Source organism: Equus przewalskii, chromosome 3 (genome assembly GCF_037783145.1).
Source record: "Equus przewalskii isolate Varuska chromosome 3, EquPr2, whole genome shotgun sequence".
NCBI lineage: Eukaryota > Metazoa > Chordata > Mammalia > Perissodactyla > Equidae > Equus > Equus przewalskii.
The window spans coordinates 100154381-100173069 of NC_091833.1; the positions used below are offsets into that span (position 1 = coordinate 100154381).

Genomic DNA, 18689 nt, shown 5'->3' on the forward strand with positions numbered 1-18689 from the left:
TTTTGAGACCCTGGAAAAGTTAACTGCTAATATTTAGTTTTTGTCACTGGAAAAAACAGTAAATTTGTATCTTTAAGAGACCTTCCAATTTTTAAACTTGTTTTTCCTGAAGCTCTGTCTGTCGAATAAGGGGCGAGCTTCCCATATTAACTGGTGGTGCAGGAGGTACTTAACTGTATCATCTGGTGGAGTTTGATCACTGGGTGATAATCAAATTAATATTGAGGAACTATTGGGAATCTGTCTCTGGAATCTGAAAGTCAGAGGGTTCAGGTTTAGTTAACCATTTCACTTAGTATGTATAATATGCATAGTTGTTAATAAAACGTGGCAAATAATAGCTCCATTATCTAATTTATAATCTGTTATTTCTAACATTTCTCCTCTTAGAAAAATAGAAATGAATGAGTATTTGGGTCATCTCTGCTTTTGAATCCCTCCGTGTTGTGCTTGTCTGAAGCTTGAATTTGAGGAGGAAAAAGATCAAAATAAAGAAGGTGGCTTTTTAAAGTGTTTACAGAATTTTCAAGTTAAAGTCTGATACTTTATCAGTTCTGTGACTTTCTTCTCATTTTCTTTTTAAAGATTTTATTTTTTCCTTTTTCTCCCCAAAGCCCCCCAGTACATAGTTGCATATTCTTCGTTGTGGGTCCTTCTAGTTGTGGCATGTGGAATGCTGCCTCAGCGTGGTCTGACAAGCAGTGCCATGTCCACGCCCAGGATTCGAACCAACGAAACACTGGGCCGCTTGCAGCGGAGCGCGGGAACTTAACCACTCGGCCACGGGGCCAGCCCCCCTTCTCATTTTTAATATGTGAAGTTGGGATGTATCTTCCAGTCAATGAGGATCTTATAAACTGCTGGCAGTTTAGTGGTTGGCATTGCCTTTGAATGCTTGAACTTGACCTGGCTGTAGAAATTGTCACTTAATGTGCATTTTTGGAACTGTGTGTTGAGTTTATTTGCTAATTAAAATGCCTTTAAAAATATTACACTAGGATTTCATGTTGAAATGAGTAGGCTTAGAAACTGAGCAGTAGGGTATAAATTTGATAGTATTTAAGGAAATACTTGTTGGCAGAGTGATCAATTTATATTTTTTGCCTTTCAGAGCAACAGACGAGCTTTATTGAATCTAAGGAAGTTACCCACAAGTAGATGAAACTGTATTGTTTTGCTACTGAGATAATATGCAAAAGGATTGCGTATCTCAAGTCAGTAATAACATCTGAAGGCAGGAAGAATTACCAATTGTCCGCAAATAGATCAAAGATATTTCAACGCAGCTAGAGGTTATAGTGTTGCTGATTCATGCATTGTGCTGCACTGTTGTTAAGGCATTGAGTCATAGTTTAATTGGTACTGTTTTTTCTTTCGTGATCTTGATATAAAATAATCTTGCAGGTACTTCTGTGTCATTCCAGAAATGTAAACATGACCAAAGAAGAGAGAAGCATAAAACATATAAAGGGATTTATTTGCCAAAAGTCTTGATAAGTTTAAAATTAAGTTCAAGTGAAATAACGAGAAGGATTCACTTCTCTTGTACACTGTCAATTTGCTGAACTTATTGCTCCAACAGATGGCATTAGCTAAAAATGTTAGGTTGGTCCGTGAAAGATTAGGTTAGACTAATTTGTGAAAAATAGAGCCAAATATATTTTGTGAAGGCATAAATGATGACTTCAGATTTTTGTACCGATTTTAAATCTGTAAATAAAATCACCGATTTGTATTTAACTGAATGAGCTGTGACTTCAGTATTTACCGGCAGACATTGTTTTGTCCAGGTGCCAAACTGAGAATAATTGCTTTGTATTAGTGACAGTAGCAGCCAGAATATGGCTGATCCATGCAACCATTCTGCACCCCACTCTTTATCTGAGTGCCTGGATTCCATATTAGCTGACTTCTCTTGAGCCATACCTGATCTAGTTTCCCTCTCTTGGTTCATTGATCAAACTAATGTCATTTGCCTTTTCTCTTCCATTTGCCTTTTCTCTTCCATAAATATTTATCAGCATTTTTATAATGCTAATGCCACCCCTCATTCCATTAATGTTTTTCTTCTTGTGCTGCTTTAAGATCATCTCATTGAATTGGCTGGGGTGGGGGACAGAGATGGTAGACTGCAGTGCTCTCTTCACCCTTTTGAACCAGGAGCCTGTTAGCTTAAATGGGGACTTATTAAGGCTTTAAATAAATGTATATTTGCATGTGGTAACATTTTGGTGAAGTGATATAAAGCAATTTAAAATGATTTCTTAGTTTTATTTTACAGGTTGAATATTTGTATGTTTTAAGTTTTGTTTTTAAGAAATTCATTTATTTAAGTGATGAATTTTGCTTTGGCATTTGTGTGAAGCCATGTGATTATTATATTCCATGCGCAGACTTATGTTATTTTCTCAGTGCATTTCAGTATTAACAGTCATACTTGACAAGATTTGATAATGTGTGACTTGTTTGATATATACTCTTAAAAAGTTTTCTTGAAGCTTAATTTTATAATTATGTATGAAATAATGGCACATTTGTTTTGGGCTAAGGTTTAATTTTGACTTACCTGATGTCTTTGTATTTCATTTTTATGTCATGAAGTTTAGTTTTAAAGTGCCCTAAATGAGCCTTGACCAACGTGTTCTTTGTGAACATAGGTATATGACTGATGGGATGTTACTTCGTGAAGCTATGAATGATCCCCTTCTGGAACGTTATGGTGTAATAATTCTTGATGAGGCTCATGAAAGGACATTGGCTACAGATATTCTCATGGGTGTTCTGAAGGAAGTTGTAAGACAGAGATCAGATTTAAAGGTGAAGTAATTTCTTTTACTCATTTAGTTCATAAAATAGATATATATGTATACATAAAAACCTGGGAACATCACTAATCAACTATAAAAAATAACCAACTGTAAAGGAAGCAACAGTGAGTACCCACATTGGTGTCTTTCTGATCTGCTTTGCTGTGTCTTTGTTTGAGACTTAAGTATACTTCCACTTTTTAGTAATGTATTTTTGAGCTGAATCTTTTCAGTTTCTAATCCACCCAGTCTTTTGTTTGTTTTTTATGATCTGTTAGCATGGTGTAACCGTGCTGCTCACCCTACCTTTTATTAAGTACAGAGGTCTCCTCCTTTAAGGATCAAATCTTTGTCCTTGTCCCAACACAAACACACCCATTATCACTCATAATGCTGGAGGGGGAATAACTGTACCCAAAACACAAACTGTCCCTCAGAAGTGCATTCACTTAACCTAGTGTCTTTTTTTTCCTGTCTGTTATACCACTTATACCCTGGCCAGTGTCACTGTATTGATGGTAAGGGCTTAAAACTGACTAAATATTCTGACATTTTTGTCTCCTAAAGTTTATGAAGTTCCCCTTTTTCATTGTGTGTGCGTGTGTGTGTGCTTACTGTCCTTTGAACCTTAGACTCACTATCCTGTGTTAGCATATGTGTTATAGAGGGACAGAATGATGCTGCATCTTCAAAAAATTGATATGAGTATGTTTTTGCTTATAAAAATTAAATTTGTGTTTTTAAAGAATATATTTGAAGAACTATATGAGTACTATCATTATTGATTAAACCTTATGAGCTATTGAGGTTTTAGGGAGAAACTGAAAGTAGAAATTAGGAACTCTGTAGTAGAATGTTTTATGGGGGAACATTCTGTTTCAGTAAATTTTTAATGGATTATATATGTATGATTTACATAGAGGGAGGGTGACTGCACAATCACTGCAGCCGTGTATCTGAACGACCTTTTGTAGCTGTGGCTTTTTACAACAGTACAGAAAAACCCATGCTTACTTTAGGAATTTTTCTAAAGTCATACTTGTTAAAGATGGTTTGGAAGCAGGGAGAAAATTTATATTGGCCACTGATTTTTTTTTTTGCACTTCCTGTTTTTCCCTATGTGTGAAGTTGTGGTGTTCTGTTTTAATAAACATAGTAGTAATCATGCTACCTTCTAATGTCTTTTACCAATCTCTTTTACATATTATGGAATTTTATAAACTTTGATTTTGAAGGTATTGTTTCATGAAGATATTATAGTTTATTTATTGGATGTCAGGTTTGTTTCTAATTTTGTTAAATATAAATAACTTACTATAGCTCAGCCTTTTTGTAATTGATTTTTGTTGTTTTTTCTTTTTTCTTTTCTTTTTTTTTTGTTTTTTTGGTGAGGAAGATTGTCAGTGAGCTAACATCTGTGCCAGTCTTCCTCTATTTTGTATATGGGACACCATCACAGCATGGCTTGATGAGCAGTGTGTGGTCCACACCTAGGATCCGAACCTGTGAACTCTAGGCTGCTGAAGTGGAGTGTGTGAATTTAACCATCGTGCCATTGGGCTGGCCCCCTGTATTTGGTTTTTTAATCACAATTATATGAAGATTTTTGTAGGCTTCTTTATAATTAATAAATTTAGTAATCATTACTGTAGTTGTCTATTTTAAGAATCCTTGAAGATAATTTCAGATAATTTACTCTTTTCTTTTCAGGTTATAGTTATGAGCGCTACTCTAGATGCAGGAAAATTCCAGATTTACTTTGATAACTGTCCTCTCTTAACTATTCCTGGGCGTACACATCCTGTCGAGATCTTTTATACTCCCGAACCAGAGAGAGATTATCTTGAAGCAGCGATTCGAACAGTGATCCAAATTCATATGTGTGAAGAGGAGGAGGGAGATCTTCTCCTTTTCTTAACTGGTCAAGAGGTATGGTCATTACTTGCTTCATTATTTAACCTTTGGCATATTATTTTTATTATGCAACAGCTTTCAGCTTAAGAACTTGGCATGTATTAACCATATATTTCTTAGCTCAGTGTTTAAAATTTGTCTTCAACTTGATTGTATTTATATATGACCCCTTTTATGTATGTGTTTCATATAACCCCTTTTATCTGTGTACTCTAGGAATACCTTTTTTACCACTAGTGTTTGTGTTTTAGTTAATTATCTTAAGAGTGTTGAATGCTTTTAGAATGTCAAGATTTAGCAATGGTTGTCCCAACTTTGGAGAGACCTGGGTGGTAAGTGGTGTGTGGTAATTTGCAGTTTTTCTGAGGCATAAATTTGAATCATAGCTGCTGTGAAATCAGGCTGTTATAGTCAGTTATTTAGCTTGTGAGTGAACTCGGGTGCCCTTCCACCATTGAAACAAATGTTTGTGTTTTGTTTTTGTCTTCTTCCCTGTGCTCGCTGAGGATTGGAAGGTATCACTGAAATTCCTTATTTAGAATTTACCTTCCTTTAAGATAAGAATGTTATTCTCAGATGCAGCATTTTCTAAACTCGTTTCCAATGGGACTTTTGTAGGTGTGCTGTAAAATTTAGTGGCTAATTAAGCTCAGGAAAAGTTGTCTGGATAAAACAGTTTTAGAAAGCCATTTACCCGATTTTTTTCTTAGAGCTTATTATTTGCTCTAATCAGCCTTATGAATTTTCTAGAATGTGCTTCTCAAACTAATATACATGCAGATCATTTAGACACTTTTGCAGATTCTGATTCAGTAGGTCAGGTGGGGTGTGAGATTCTGTATTTCTAACAAGCTTTCAAGTAATGCTGAAGAGCTGAAGGGTTTACTTAGCAAGGTTCTAGAGCAGGGCTGCCCCGTTAGAACTTTCTTCAATGCTGAAAATGTTCTGTCTGTCTGCTATTCAATATGGTGCCACCAACAACATACAGCTTTTGAGTATTTGAAATGTGGCTAGTGAGAGGAGGGACTAAATTTTGATTTTATGGAATTTTAATTAACTTTAAATAGCTACGTGTGCTGACCCTCTTTCTGTTTTAGTTTTTCTGTGGCTCAGTGGTTAAGAATTGTTTTTACATTTTTAAAGGATTGTAAATAAAAACAAAGAGTATGCAACTAGATGGGTATATGGATGCAAAACCTAAAATATTTTGGCCCTTTGTAGTAAAACATCTGACCCCTGCTCCAGAACATTTTTTCTCAAGTGTGGTCAGTGGATTACCTGCCTAGGGGAAGAGAGTTTGTTAAACAAAGCAGGTTCTTGGCTCTGTCCCAGACTTGCTGAAACAGGGGAAAATTGAGAGTGAAATATAGGAATCTGCATCTTCAACAAGCTCCTCAGGCCATTTTTATATTCCCTTAGGTTTAAAGGTCGCTGCTCCAGAGGAATATTTTAGCCAGCATAATGCCTGTGGTACATTAATGAGACCACCCTAACAGTGTTGTGGGGAATTGCCCTAGTTCTCTCAGATAGCAAAATCGGAGGTCTCCTCTGTGACCACCTGCCTCCACTAGAATGTGAACTATCTTATTTGTGTTCTTTTTCTACAAGGAGGCTTAGTATATAGTATTTGAGCAAATGCTGTTGCATTTAGAGCTATAAATGTTCAGTAATTTTTAAATTTTTAAAATTTTTTGTGAGGAAGATTGACCCTGAGCTAATAACATCTGTTGCCAATCTTCCTCTTTTTGCTTGAGGAAGATTGTCCCTGAGCTAACATAAATGTTAAGTAATGTTTTTTTAATCTTTGTATTTCTTGTATTGTCCATATAGTGTATGATTTGTGCCCCATTGGCCAAAGTTTCTTTTCGATAGAGCAGGGTTTTTCAACCTCAGCACTATTTTCATTGTAGGCCGATTAGTTCTTTGTTGTGGGTTGCTCTGTGCATTGCAGGATGTTTAGTAGTATCTCTGGCCTCTGCCCACTAGATGCAGTAACACTTGCTCTCCCAGTTGTGAGAACCAAAAATGTCTGGAGATATTGCCAGATGTCCCCTGAGGGATGCAAAATCATTCCCAATAGGGAATCATACTTGTTCTTTTGGGAAATAAGATGTGTTGCAAATTCAGTTTTACAGATAAACCTTTGTTTGTACTAGTTTTCCTTTTTATGCATTTTGAATGAAGGATTTCTGTATATTTTGTAAGCAGGAGTACCAAATGCTTTTTTGATGGCGTATAGACAGTATTTATTCTGTAATACAGTGTTGAGGCCGTAGAGGTTTGCATTTTCTCCTTTTGTGTCTGGTCTTGATAGTTTCTCACTTCCTCCAAAGTGCATAGCATGTTTTCTTAAATGATTATTTAAAACAGTCATTATGTTCAAATAACCAACCATATCAGAAGTATCACATGGCCTCATGGTGAGGACCTGAAAGGCTTTCTTTTCTATGAGTTTATTTCGTGCAGTTCTTATTTTGGCAACTGTCCCGTATCTGGGGAAAGGGGAGTGGGGGGTAAGCTCCGTGGTTTTGAAATGTGTGCTGGGGGAGTTTCTTTCTTTCAGGAAAGTGTTCCTGTGGCTGTGAACTGGGTTTAAATGTGTCCTGTTAAATTTTTAAGTTCTCTTTAGATGACTAGTCTTGAATTTGAAGACCCGGAGAGAAGATAGCAGAGTACCTAAAGTGTTTTGTATCATTGATTGTGTTTAGTAGAACTGATTTAAAGATATGTAAAATATTATTCATCATGTCTGTGAACCTTTGTTATTTTTACTTGCTCAATTAAATGGTAGATTCTGGGAATTCACTACTCCTGTTGGCATATGAATAGCATCCATAAAATTTAGTTATCTCATGAAATTTTAAAATTTTAATATTATTGTTTTGACCGTTTAAACAGTAGTCATCTGAGTTAATTTGGAAGTTGGAGAGACTAGTTTTATTTGGTGAGAGTTGGGAAAAATTTGACTTCTGGAGTGTTTTTTATGTTATGTTAATGCGTGAACTCTGGACCTATGATTAAAATTAAATGTTGCCTAGTGGAAGTCCTTAGTAGAGCTATACTACTGAATTAGATAAGAATGATTATAATTGAAATATCAATTGTTTGTAAATAGATACTTGAAAATGTTGAAACCCTTCATTCTATAAACTGCACATTCTTTTATCTTTAATTTTGCTGAGTCAAATGACTTTTCTACATTGAGTTCAACCTCTTTAAATTATTAGGGTCCAAATTAATTTACTAACGTATTGGAGTTGAAAGTTTCTTCAAATCAGAAACTCGTGAACTCCTGTCTCACTTCTCAATATTGCTCATGACTAAGCTGATGGTTGCTTTGTGCTGATGCATGTCAGTGAGTTTCCTGGTCTTCTAAACTGACAGTGTTGATTTTATGGCAGTTTGGTAAATCTTAGGGAAAATTTTTGTTTCGGAGTTTTACAACTTAGTGTTTAGAACCTTGTTTATATGAAAACATTAGTGATGTGGAGATTTCCCCCCCTCTTTAGAGATATCTTTATATCCCATGCAGTAGTGATTTTATTTTAGCTCCATACGTGGTTAGCAGATTGGAGAGTCTAGTCCCAAGTAAAGTTGGTACCTTGTTAAAATTCTGGAGTATGCAAATGTATGATTTTGGGCACTTAGATTTTTCTAATAAGTGAAATCTGAATGTTTAGTAACTTCTGACCATACATTTTCTAGTCAGATATGTGGTTAAATTAACAAAATTGCAAATATTCTGAGTATTAGAGTTGGTTTTCCCTTATTTTTTTTTTTTTTTTTTTTAAGATTTTTATTTTTTCCTTTTTTTCTCCCCAAAGCCCTCCGGTACATAGTTGTGTATTCTTCGTTGTGGGTCCTTCTAGTTGTGGCATGTGGGACGCTGCCTCAGCGTGGTTTGATGAGCAGTGCCATGTCCGCGCCCAGGATTCGAACTAACGAAACACTGGGCCGCCTGCAGCGGAGCGCGCGAACTTAACCACTCGGCCACGGGGCCAGCCCCTTCCCTTATTTTTTTATTTTAGAAAAATCTAGTTTTGGATTTATATTTATGTCTTTTGGTTATTTGGAAGAGATCTCATTTTGTATTTGCATACCAGCAGGGGGCATTCTAATCTAGATACAGCATTTGAAAGCAATTTTTTTCTAAAAATATTTGTGTTAAATTTTTTTCTTTCTGTGAATAGGGTTCTTTCATTTTTTTTTTTAAAGAAACTTTAGGTCTCAAAGGGAATTATTAAGATTGAATCCTTAATAGTAATTTTCTGTTACAATTTTTAAGACGTTATCTGTCATTGAAGAAAACTAGTATGTTTGAAATAAATGGAAAAAAATTTTTGTTCTTGAGTATCCAAGAACATTGTATTCTTTTTTTTTTTTTTTTTTTTTTAAGATTTTTTTTTTTATTTTTTCCTTTTTCTCCCCAAAGCCCCCAGGTACATAGTTGTGTATTCTTCGTTGTGGCTTCTTCTAGTTGTGGCATGTGGGACGCCGCCTCAGCGTGGTCTGATGAGCAGTGCCATGTCTGCGCCCAGGATTCGAACCAACGAAACACTAGGCCGCCTGCTGCGGAGTGCGCGAACTTAACCACTTGGCCACGGGGCCAGCCCCGAACATTGTATTCTTTAACACAGAAACAAAGCGCTTTGACTTAACATTTCAAAGAAATTTATTCTAGTTTACCTGATAAACTTTTTCCTGTGTTTTTTTTTAATCATTCTGCCCTTTGAATAAGAGATTATTTGTATTGATAAGGGTAGTTTCTGATTGGGTCTCTCTTTGGACAGGCTGCCAAGTCATTGTTTAACATAATTCTGAGTTTAACTGAATTAATGCTTCAGTAAAATTTAAAATATGTCCCCCTCTTCGTTTTTTAAGTCCCTTTGCCACACCCTAGAGCGTCCACATGCCTGTCTCTCCCACTTTCTCAATAGTCATTGTCCTCTCCTTAAACCTGGGTTTGAATGCAAATGCACTGAAGGAGTTTTCAGTGGTAGTGAAATTTTTGAAGGTGCTGTAAGATATTTGAGTCAACCTAGTTTTGAATATCTGTGTTGATAATGTAGAAGTGTTTGTCCTCAGCAGGCACAATGAAGCAAGTCTTCCATATAATTGTCTTTGTGATTTGTGACCTTAAGCCTAATTGGCTTATTTAAAATATCTGGCACATCAGTTTGTTTTAGATTCTGAAAATTGAAAAGGTTATGATTACAGTTAAATATTCCTGGGTGAGAAATTCCGATTTTAGTACACTTTAGAGAATTAATTGGGACACCCTACTCTAAAAAGAAAGATGTGGAATGCCAGTAAGGCTGTTGTATGTTTATTTGACTGCAGAAATCAAAGTTTCTTGGATTATTTTGAAAATCCAGATGAAATTTGCTAAGTTAATTTTGATTACTAAATTGAAAATAAGCCACATAGAACTAGAAGTATGATAAATACTTAAAATATTTCAGTGTGTATTCGTCTTGTTTTCAGACTCAAACTTTTATTTTGTAGGAAATTGACGAAGCCTGTAAGAGAATAAAACGTGAGGTTGATGATTTGGGCCCGGAAGTTGGTGACATTAAAATCATTCCATTGTACTCTACACTCCCACCTCAGCAGCAGCAACGGATTTTTGAACCTCCGCCTCCAAAAAAACAGAATGGAGCAATTGGAAGAAAGGTAGCATAGAAATATTCTCTGTAAACATTTCATTAATACTGAAAGAATTGTCTCTGAGATATCAAACTATATTGAATTAAAAAGGACTAAGTTATTGGTGGTTGTGAACTGGATTGTACACTACAAAATAATCTGAATTTCAAAAGTAAATAGGAAAAAAGTATGTTTTTGGTGGAGTTTTGTATATCTTTTGACCTTAGAGAAAGAGCAGGTGCTGCTTATGCCCCCACGGGAGGTCCCTCCTTAGCAAATGAGAGGTTGGTTTTGGTGGGTTAAGAAAAAGGAAGGATGGCTTAGTGCTGTCTGTCTTTCCATTAAATCACTTGGCAAAATCTCAGCACTTTTTTGTTCAGTGTCTTGGCGTCTGCCTAGAATTTCCTTGAAGACCCAGCAAATGTCATGTCTATTAGGTATGAAACGTTGACTGCACAAATGTCTGATTAAAAGCGTGGGTTCCCAAGGGCAGGAACTGTGGATCCCTTTGTGGATCCCTTTGGTGTGCCTGGTTGCAGGGAGGGAGGAAGGGTTTTTCAACCCGGTTTCTGGGTATTGTGTTGAGGGGATAGGAAAGGAGATCTGAATTCTAGTTTGGAGCAGAGCAGCTGTGCTTTTATTTTTTAAGAGATGTAGGTTCTAATAGATTCTCTGAAAGTGATTGCATTTTTTTTAAAAAGGTCTGAAAACTACTAGAACAGTGGAGTCAAACTTGACTTTTTTAAAGCCCAGCCATTTATTAGGCAGTATAATAGCTGCATGTGAATTTTGCTAAGACTCTTAATCTCTGGTTTTAAAGTTTTCATTTTTTAAAGTGGATATAATTTATTACCTATCCCTGCTGGTCTAGTGGTTAAGATGCGGTGCTCTCACTGCTGCAGTCTGGTTTCATCTCCCAGTCAGGGAACCACACCGCCTGTCTGTTGGTTGTCATACTGTGGTGGCTGCATGTTGCTGTGATGCTGAAAGCTATGCTACCAGTATTTCAAATACCAGCAGGTTTCAGTGGAATTTCCAGACTAAGACAGACTGGAAAGAAGGGCTTGGCCACCCACTTCCAAAAAAATTGGCTATGCAAACCCTATGAATAGCAGTGGAGCAGTGTCTGGTATCGTGCCTGAAGGTGTGAAAGGGTGGTGCCAAAAAGACCTAGCAGACTTCTCCTGTGCTGTACACAGGGTCGCTAGGAGTCAGTCAACTTGACAGCATTAACAGCAATTTATTACCTTCGTCACCATGGGAGATGATTGTCAAGGATTAAGTTTGGTGGTGTATACAGAGTACTAACATCTAGAGCAAACTATGCTCTCATGGTAACCACCATGAATTTCTGGAGTTGATTCGTAGGAAAGAAGTCTTACCTGAAATGCTACTCACTTATGATTTGCTTGTCAAATTTGGAACCAGTTGCTTTTTTATTTCCACATTCAAGACCAACAGATTCAAAACTTCTTTTGCTATATTTTTTTCAATCTGTATACTAATAATATTTTTGATGGTGGTTGAAAAATTACAAATTATAAAGATATTTAACTATATCATGGCTAATTATTTCTTCACATGGTTTTGTAAAAGTTAAATGAACCAGATACGTTTTTCAAATTGAAAGAATTTTTGAATGGGTATACAATACCAGCCTAGTGGAATATAAATTAACAGGAGATTGATAGGGAAAAAATCAGCTTTTTAATTTTTCATAGATCAGCAAGAATAGTGTCTGACTTAAAAAATAGTCTGATCATAGCTTCATTATGCTGAACTTTCCAATCATTTTTGTCATTGTGCTATCTCTAGAACATGTTAAAACATTCTTCTCTTGTTACTTTATGTACATTGTGAACTTTGGAGGAAAACTTGGAGTTTAAGTGATAACTTTAGTATATAGTTTGAAGTTGATTTATTGACTGAAAAATACTTATTCTCTGGAGGTTTTAGCTTGATTCTGTATCAACAGATGTATAAAGTAATGTAGCTATTTCTTAAACATTTCTAAAGAGAAGTGAATGCATTTTCCAGGCAGAGTATTTAGTTTTTCTTGAAATCATGCATTTTGTTTATCTCCATTTGTTTTAATTTTAAAAGTGTTTTTATTTACCGTTGAGCAAAATTGGCATACAGCAAGATTTATCTTGTTTGTCTATCTTTTCATGTAGTTCTCTTCATTCCATTTTGAGTTACTTTGAGAAGTATTGGGCCTACATTTATTAAAACTTACTTTACATCTGAGCCCTTCTTTGTTCTGTTAACTTTTAGTGTTTTGGAAATTTAGGTTTAGTCTGGTGCCAGTCCAATACATGATACATTTTATAGAATCTACAACTTAAGCCCGTGGAGTAGAAATAGTTCTTGTTTTTAACTATTGCTTTTTGTGTTCTTGTAAATTCTAAGGATATTGAGAATTTTGTCTTACTGCAAAGAGTGGTTGAACAGCAGTTGGATGTATGTTTGATGGTGGCCACAGATTATGAGGGACCGTTGGGTTCCCCAAGGCTTGAGCTCACCTTGGGATCCCATTTTGAGCTTTTAATTCAGAATGAAAACTAAGGGCCACAATGCCTCTTCATCATCCATTGATGGTATTTGATTTAGCTAACGCTATAGGACCTCTTGCTGGGAATTCATGTTATCTCTTGGCATGAGTCTGCTTCATTTTAGAGGTTGAGAAGAGCACTGTAATAGTCTCCCTGGATGATCTCATTGGAAGGGAGGGATGGTTTCCTTGGCAATTGATGCATCATTCTCATTTTGAGGAAAAACACGTTGTTGAAGCGCAGCGTATTTAAGGGAAAATGAAAAATTTTTATAGAAGCCTAGTTTATAGAGGAGGATTCGCTTATCAAATCATGTATTTTTGATTCTGGGCTAGGAAGCTGCCTAGGAGGAGGTAGGAGCTCCCTCTGAAACCCTGAGATACCTGAAACACACTCTGGCCAAGCTCTGACTGGCATGCCAGATGAGCAGGTGACCATCAGACCCAGGGCCTGGCCCGCCCAGTTAGTGTGGGAGAGAGTATTGGTGGGATTGTGGGGAAGGAGGAAGGGTGAGAATTAAGGTGCATACAGGTTATGAGGGGAAGTGAGTGGATACTGGAACAGGAACAGGAAGAACTGGTATTCACTTGCTCTTTTCCTATTCCCTGTAAAAAATGCCACAACTTTGATAAAATTCTGTTTACCTCATAAAATAAAGGTTGAGGCCAGAGCTTGGTTCTTTCTTCTGTCCTGAATTCATTAAACATTATTGTGCCAGTTACTAGAATGGGGACTTTCATTCAAGAGTAACTGTCACTGATATTCACAAATAATTTAAAATTACGTAGGAACACAGGGATTTACTCTCTGCTTCCAGTTATGTAAAACAAAGTACAATTTGATTCATTTTTTGTTGTTTACTTTGTTCTACTGTAAGGATAATAGCATAGAGTAGAATATAATAAGTATTGAAAGGTTTAGAACAAAGAGAATGTTTAATACAATTTTTTAAATTCCACCAAAATAATTATAGTTCTGCTTTACTCTATATTTTGGTACTTTCTGTAAGGTAGTGCTTTATTTATTATCTTACTTCTCATTGTATTTATTTATGCAAAACAATTTATAATTTCATTGTGGTAAAACTAACAAGAAAGCTTTTTGGTATTAAATTTTTTAAATGTAGGCTATATTAAAGGTAAAGATTTATGGGCACCTGGGGACTTAACTAGCATGCCTTTTACAAATAGTTACTTAGTTCCTTTTATGTGGACTTCTAACAGCGCTAATGGTGAACTATTTCAAGTTTTTAATGATCAAGAAAAGTTGCGAATGCAATCCATCTATTTATGTGAAGGTAGATATTTTTACCTGTTTTGATAATGCTTGCCGTTTATTCAAGGGTTTGACTTTAAGCTCAAGCAGTATTTTTGTATATGCATTCGGGTTTACTCATCAGTAAATCACTTCTGTGCATCTTTTGACTAAGGCTTATAATTGCTGTTTTGTAGATTTGGTGTTACTAAAATTCAGCAACTACTCTTTCATTTTATTTATTTTTCATTAATTTTATCCATACAAATAACTGGTTTTTCTGTAGCTTATCTTACATTTTACTAGTTAACATGGCTCAGAGCATACTTTGCTCAATAAAAAAAGAGAAATGGTCCTCGTGGAGATAATTGTATAGTTTTAAAGAGAGACTTAATGATCCACTGTCTGAAGATAACTTAGTGTGGTGCTGCTGGGATGTTTACAAACAAATAAGTTAATGTTCTTACTGAGTTGGAGACCCACAGAGTTCCCTTGGGACTAAAATTCCAAACTAGTTTAACCTAAATGCATTATTGTGTCCAAATAGAATTCAAGTAGAGCAAATCAAGTACTCTGAGTTCTACTACTTTGAAATGGAATTATTGCAATAAATCAAAGTGGTTTTCATTAGAAGACATAGTATTGAAGGGGGAGGGGATAAATCTAGATGAAAGTTTACTCTTAGCACACTGAATTTAAAAAAGATAAAATTGGCAGCAGTGTCAAACTTTCTATCATAGGATTTATTCTTTATAGTATTTGGGGTTACTTACCTGGAATAGTTACTTGGTCAGTTAGGTTTGAACACTTTTTAAGGCTCTGACTACTTATTGCCAAGATATAGCCTAGAAAGCTTATATATATTCCCATTGGTCATATATAAGTCCCTTGACAAATTCAGGATCACTTTGTGTTCTGACCAATTGCTAATAAGATCATGTGCCACTTAATTCTGGAACATAGTTAGGGCTTGTCTCATCTCCACTGCTAAGGTTCCAGGGAAGTTAGATAACTTGTTATCATCTCATTTATTTGTCTTTTCTTTTGCATTTTGTGTGTGTGTGTGTTTTATTTAGCCTTAGCTGGTATTATTTCTCCAGCTCTCGTGGTAGTCAGTAGAAGTACCTCCAGTGTTGTACAGTTGTTTACATGATTTTTAGTTTTAGAGTTTGGCTTTTAGATGGCAGTAGACTGTCAGTAATGACGTGGGACTTGCCAAATGGGCATAATCATCTGATTTTTAAACACTTGTGGAATCACAAATCCATATCTCCTTACAAGTATTGTATAATATGTCACACACACAAAACCACATGTGCATCAAATCAAATTATTTTGTGGCGAAAAATTATTTTTAAATAATTATATAAGGAGCTGTAAACTTGGATCACATCAAAGTTTATCTCATTGCCTGTATTCTGTTCTAGAAGAAATATGTGAAATGTATTTTTTTCCAAAATAACTTTTTTTTTTTTAAAGTAATTTCCTCCACTGTCCTAAATATCTATCCAGGATACAATAATTTTCACCCCAGAATTTCGGAAAACCAGGAGACCTCGTATATAATCACAGGCATGTAGTCAGTTCTGGATAGTTTATACGGCCTTTCCATATCCATTGTCTAATTTTATTTCTTAAAGCCCCCATCTTGCTAGACTAATAAGCAAGAGTTATAAAAGGAAATTGAAGTTTGGGATATTAAAACCTTTCCATCATTGCGTAACTGCTTAGGTTTGATTTTTAGCTCTACCACCCACCCCCAAATGCGTGGCTTCTTTCACTACAATACACTGACTTTCTGGAAGAATATTAAACTCACGTTATATTTATTCAAGTTCACTTGTCAATCTTATATACCTTGTTTATATTTGCTTTTGTTCTGATTATTGAATGTGCTGATCATCTAAATGTCCTGAAAAATGTACTTCAGTAATGTCAAGCCACCTCTGGTTTTCTTATCCATTTGCTAGTTAGCAGTCTTTTTAACTGACCATGCAAAAAGGAAGTATTTTGGTTTTAGACATGTAAATGATTCTAAAATATTACCCTGTTAGTGATTCTCTAGTAAAGTTTTTAAATAGGAGTCCTTTCATTTCTTATCTTTGCCTGTGACCATTCTCGCCTGCATGCCCTTGTTTAAGCTGAATCTTCTCTTGCTCTTCCCTTCTCTCTTGTGGTTAGATCCCACCTTGCCTTCAGCAACTGTCCTAAATGCCATTTTCTCAGTAAGCTTTCCTTGTCTTTGCTGTGGAAGTAAACCTTTTTTAAATCTCACAGCACATCTTTGGTGTCATTTACTCTTTCTATCCATATCTAATCTTCCTTTACAAACTGTAAAAACTATAAGAGCAGACTCTGTATCCGATTCATCATCTGTGTCAACTGCTTGCATATACAGGCATCTCCCTCTTAATGGCAATAATCTGTTCCTGAAAATCAGATGTTCTGGGTAAAAACACTAATGAAGACCGCATTTTCCTGTTTAAAAAAGGAAAAATTATGTAATATGTCATTCTTGAGCCCCTAACCAATTTCCTGAAACATCCTTTAAAATACAGTAAAACACCTACATTTAAAAAAGGTATCGTATTAGTTTGTAAATGCTTTAAACATTTTTCCGTCAGTGAAAAGTTGAAATGATTCTCAACAGTTAGTTTATATGCAGTGACATAGTACATGTCATCCCCTTTGAGACTGCATACTTTCCAAAACATCTATATTTGATTCTGATGATCTGCCAATTCTTCTTGGATTATAACTTGAGAATTTTTTTCCCCATGTGTCATTTTGTTTAAAATTTTGATTTTTGGTGATAAAAAATTTTCCTTTGTAAATATTGCCTGAAAAGATTGAACAATCTACGTGTTGTGTGGAGTTTGTTGTTAACCAAGGAGTGTTCTATTAGGGAGACATCTGTAAGGTATGCCTTATATTGCTTCATTGATATTTTTCTTTTGATGTTATCCTTCTGTTTGAGGAATCAGAATGTAATGTGGTTGAGTGATAACCTGAAGTAAATAGCTTTTGTTGAAAAAGGAAGTTATGATGAAGTAAATGAAATATTGAATTCTTAAATGTTGTCTCTGTAAGGCATTGGCCACTGAAAATGAAACCTTATTTCTAGTTTAATTACTGGTTTGAAATTTTTTAGTGAAAGTTAGTGACTAATCTGATTGTCATTTGAATTTTACTTGACTTGTAATATAATTTGTATGCTGTTTATTTCTTAACAGGTAGTTGTATCAACTAACATTGCAGAGACGTCTTTGACAATAGATGGTGTGGTATTTGTGATTGATCCTGGATTTGCGAAACAAAAGGTATATATTTTAGTAGTTTAGTTGTATATTTTATAAATTATTGTTAGCTTAACAGTACTTACTGCCTACTCACTCAATGGCTGAAATTTAGATTTTGGAATTACTTTCCTTTTTTCTTGTGGTTCATTTTCTGACTTCTGTGATCTGAGCCCTTTGTGATACAGCTGGCTCTCACATATTAAGCCCACGTTTAATGTTTCAGCCTAGGCTTTTTTTCTTTTAGGCTTGCATTGGTTTCTTTGTTTCTGTGTAGTGATGGTGAGTGTTTTGGTTTGTATGTTCATTTAAAGAATATAGGGCTAGTAATAAGAGTACAAGATTGTCATCCCTGCAGATCAGTTATCCAACTAAATTAGAGTTTCTCTTACATACTAGGCATAGTATTTGAGAAAAGATAGTACATTAAGTGCTACTTTATCAATAGTGAATACCAAGCACTTTTGCCAAACCAAGTGACTACTCAATAAATACAGTACATGTGTTATTCAAAGATCTTTGATTATATTTTTATAGGTATAATGGAGAGAATTTGTTATGCATAGTATTCATGTGGTTCTTTTAGTTTGTTTGCTTTCTTTTTTTTTTCCTTCCTCCTGAGGAAGATTCACCTTGAGCTAACTTCTGTTGCCAGTCTGCCTCTTTTTTCTTTTTTGTATGTGAGCTGCTGCCACAGCATGGCCGCTGGCAGTTGGTGTAGGTCTATGCCCAGGAACCGAACCTGAGCCACCAAGGTGGAGCACACCAAACTTAATCACTAGGCCACCAGGGCTGACCCTAGTATTCATGATTTTTATGGCAAAATTTTCTTTAAACTGAAAGCGTGTAGCTGACTTCTGGACTAAGTTCAAAAGATTTTTGTTGTTGCCCAGTGAGAACATCAGGTGTTAAAATTGATAGGTTCTTTTCAGGCAGAAAGTCTTCAGCTCTGTCCACTATGTAAAAGCAAGATGAAGCTGGTATAACTGAAATTACTTAAAATTAGGAAGAGTAAAGATGATGTAAGTTGTCTGGATGTTGGATAAGAACTTTTTCATGTTAGCTTGAGTCTTTCAGAATGATAGAGTCAGAACACCTGAAAGAAAGTTAAGGCAAAAGGATGACGGGTTCTGTTTCTTTGGCAGCATGATTCGTAGCAGTCATCAATACCACTTTGTTTACTTGGGGATTATCTGTGAGCTTTGGCTACTTCTGTTAGA

The 18689-nt window shown here is 35.6% G+C and overlaps 1 protein-coding gene across 1 annotated transcript in view; it reads left to right on the plus strand.

The window, feature by feature from the left end:
- The window catches only part of DHX15 (DEAH-box helicase 15), a 55481-nt gene that overhangs the window by 22654 nt on the left and 14138 nt on the right, over positions 1–18689 (plus strand). Inside the window, exons 4-7 of the mRNA XM_008513561.2 lie at positions 2658–2817; positions 4518–4736; positions 10227–10394; positions 17407–17493. Coding sequence (XP_008511783.1) covers positions 2658–2817; positions 4518–4736; positions 10227–10394; positions 17407–17493 — 634 coding nt within the window. The remainder of the gene's footprint in view (positions 1–2657; positions 2818–4517; positions 4737–10226; positions 10395–17406; positions 17494–18689) is intronic.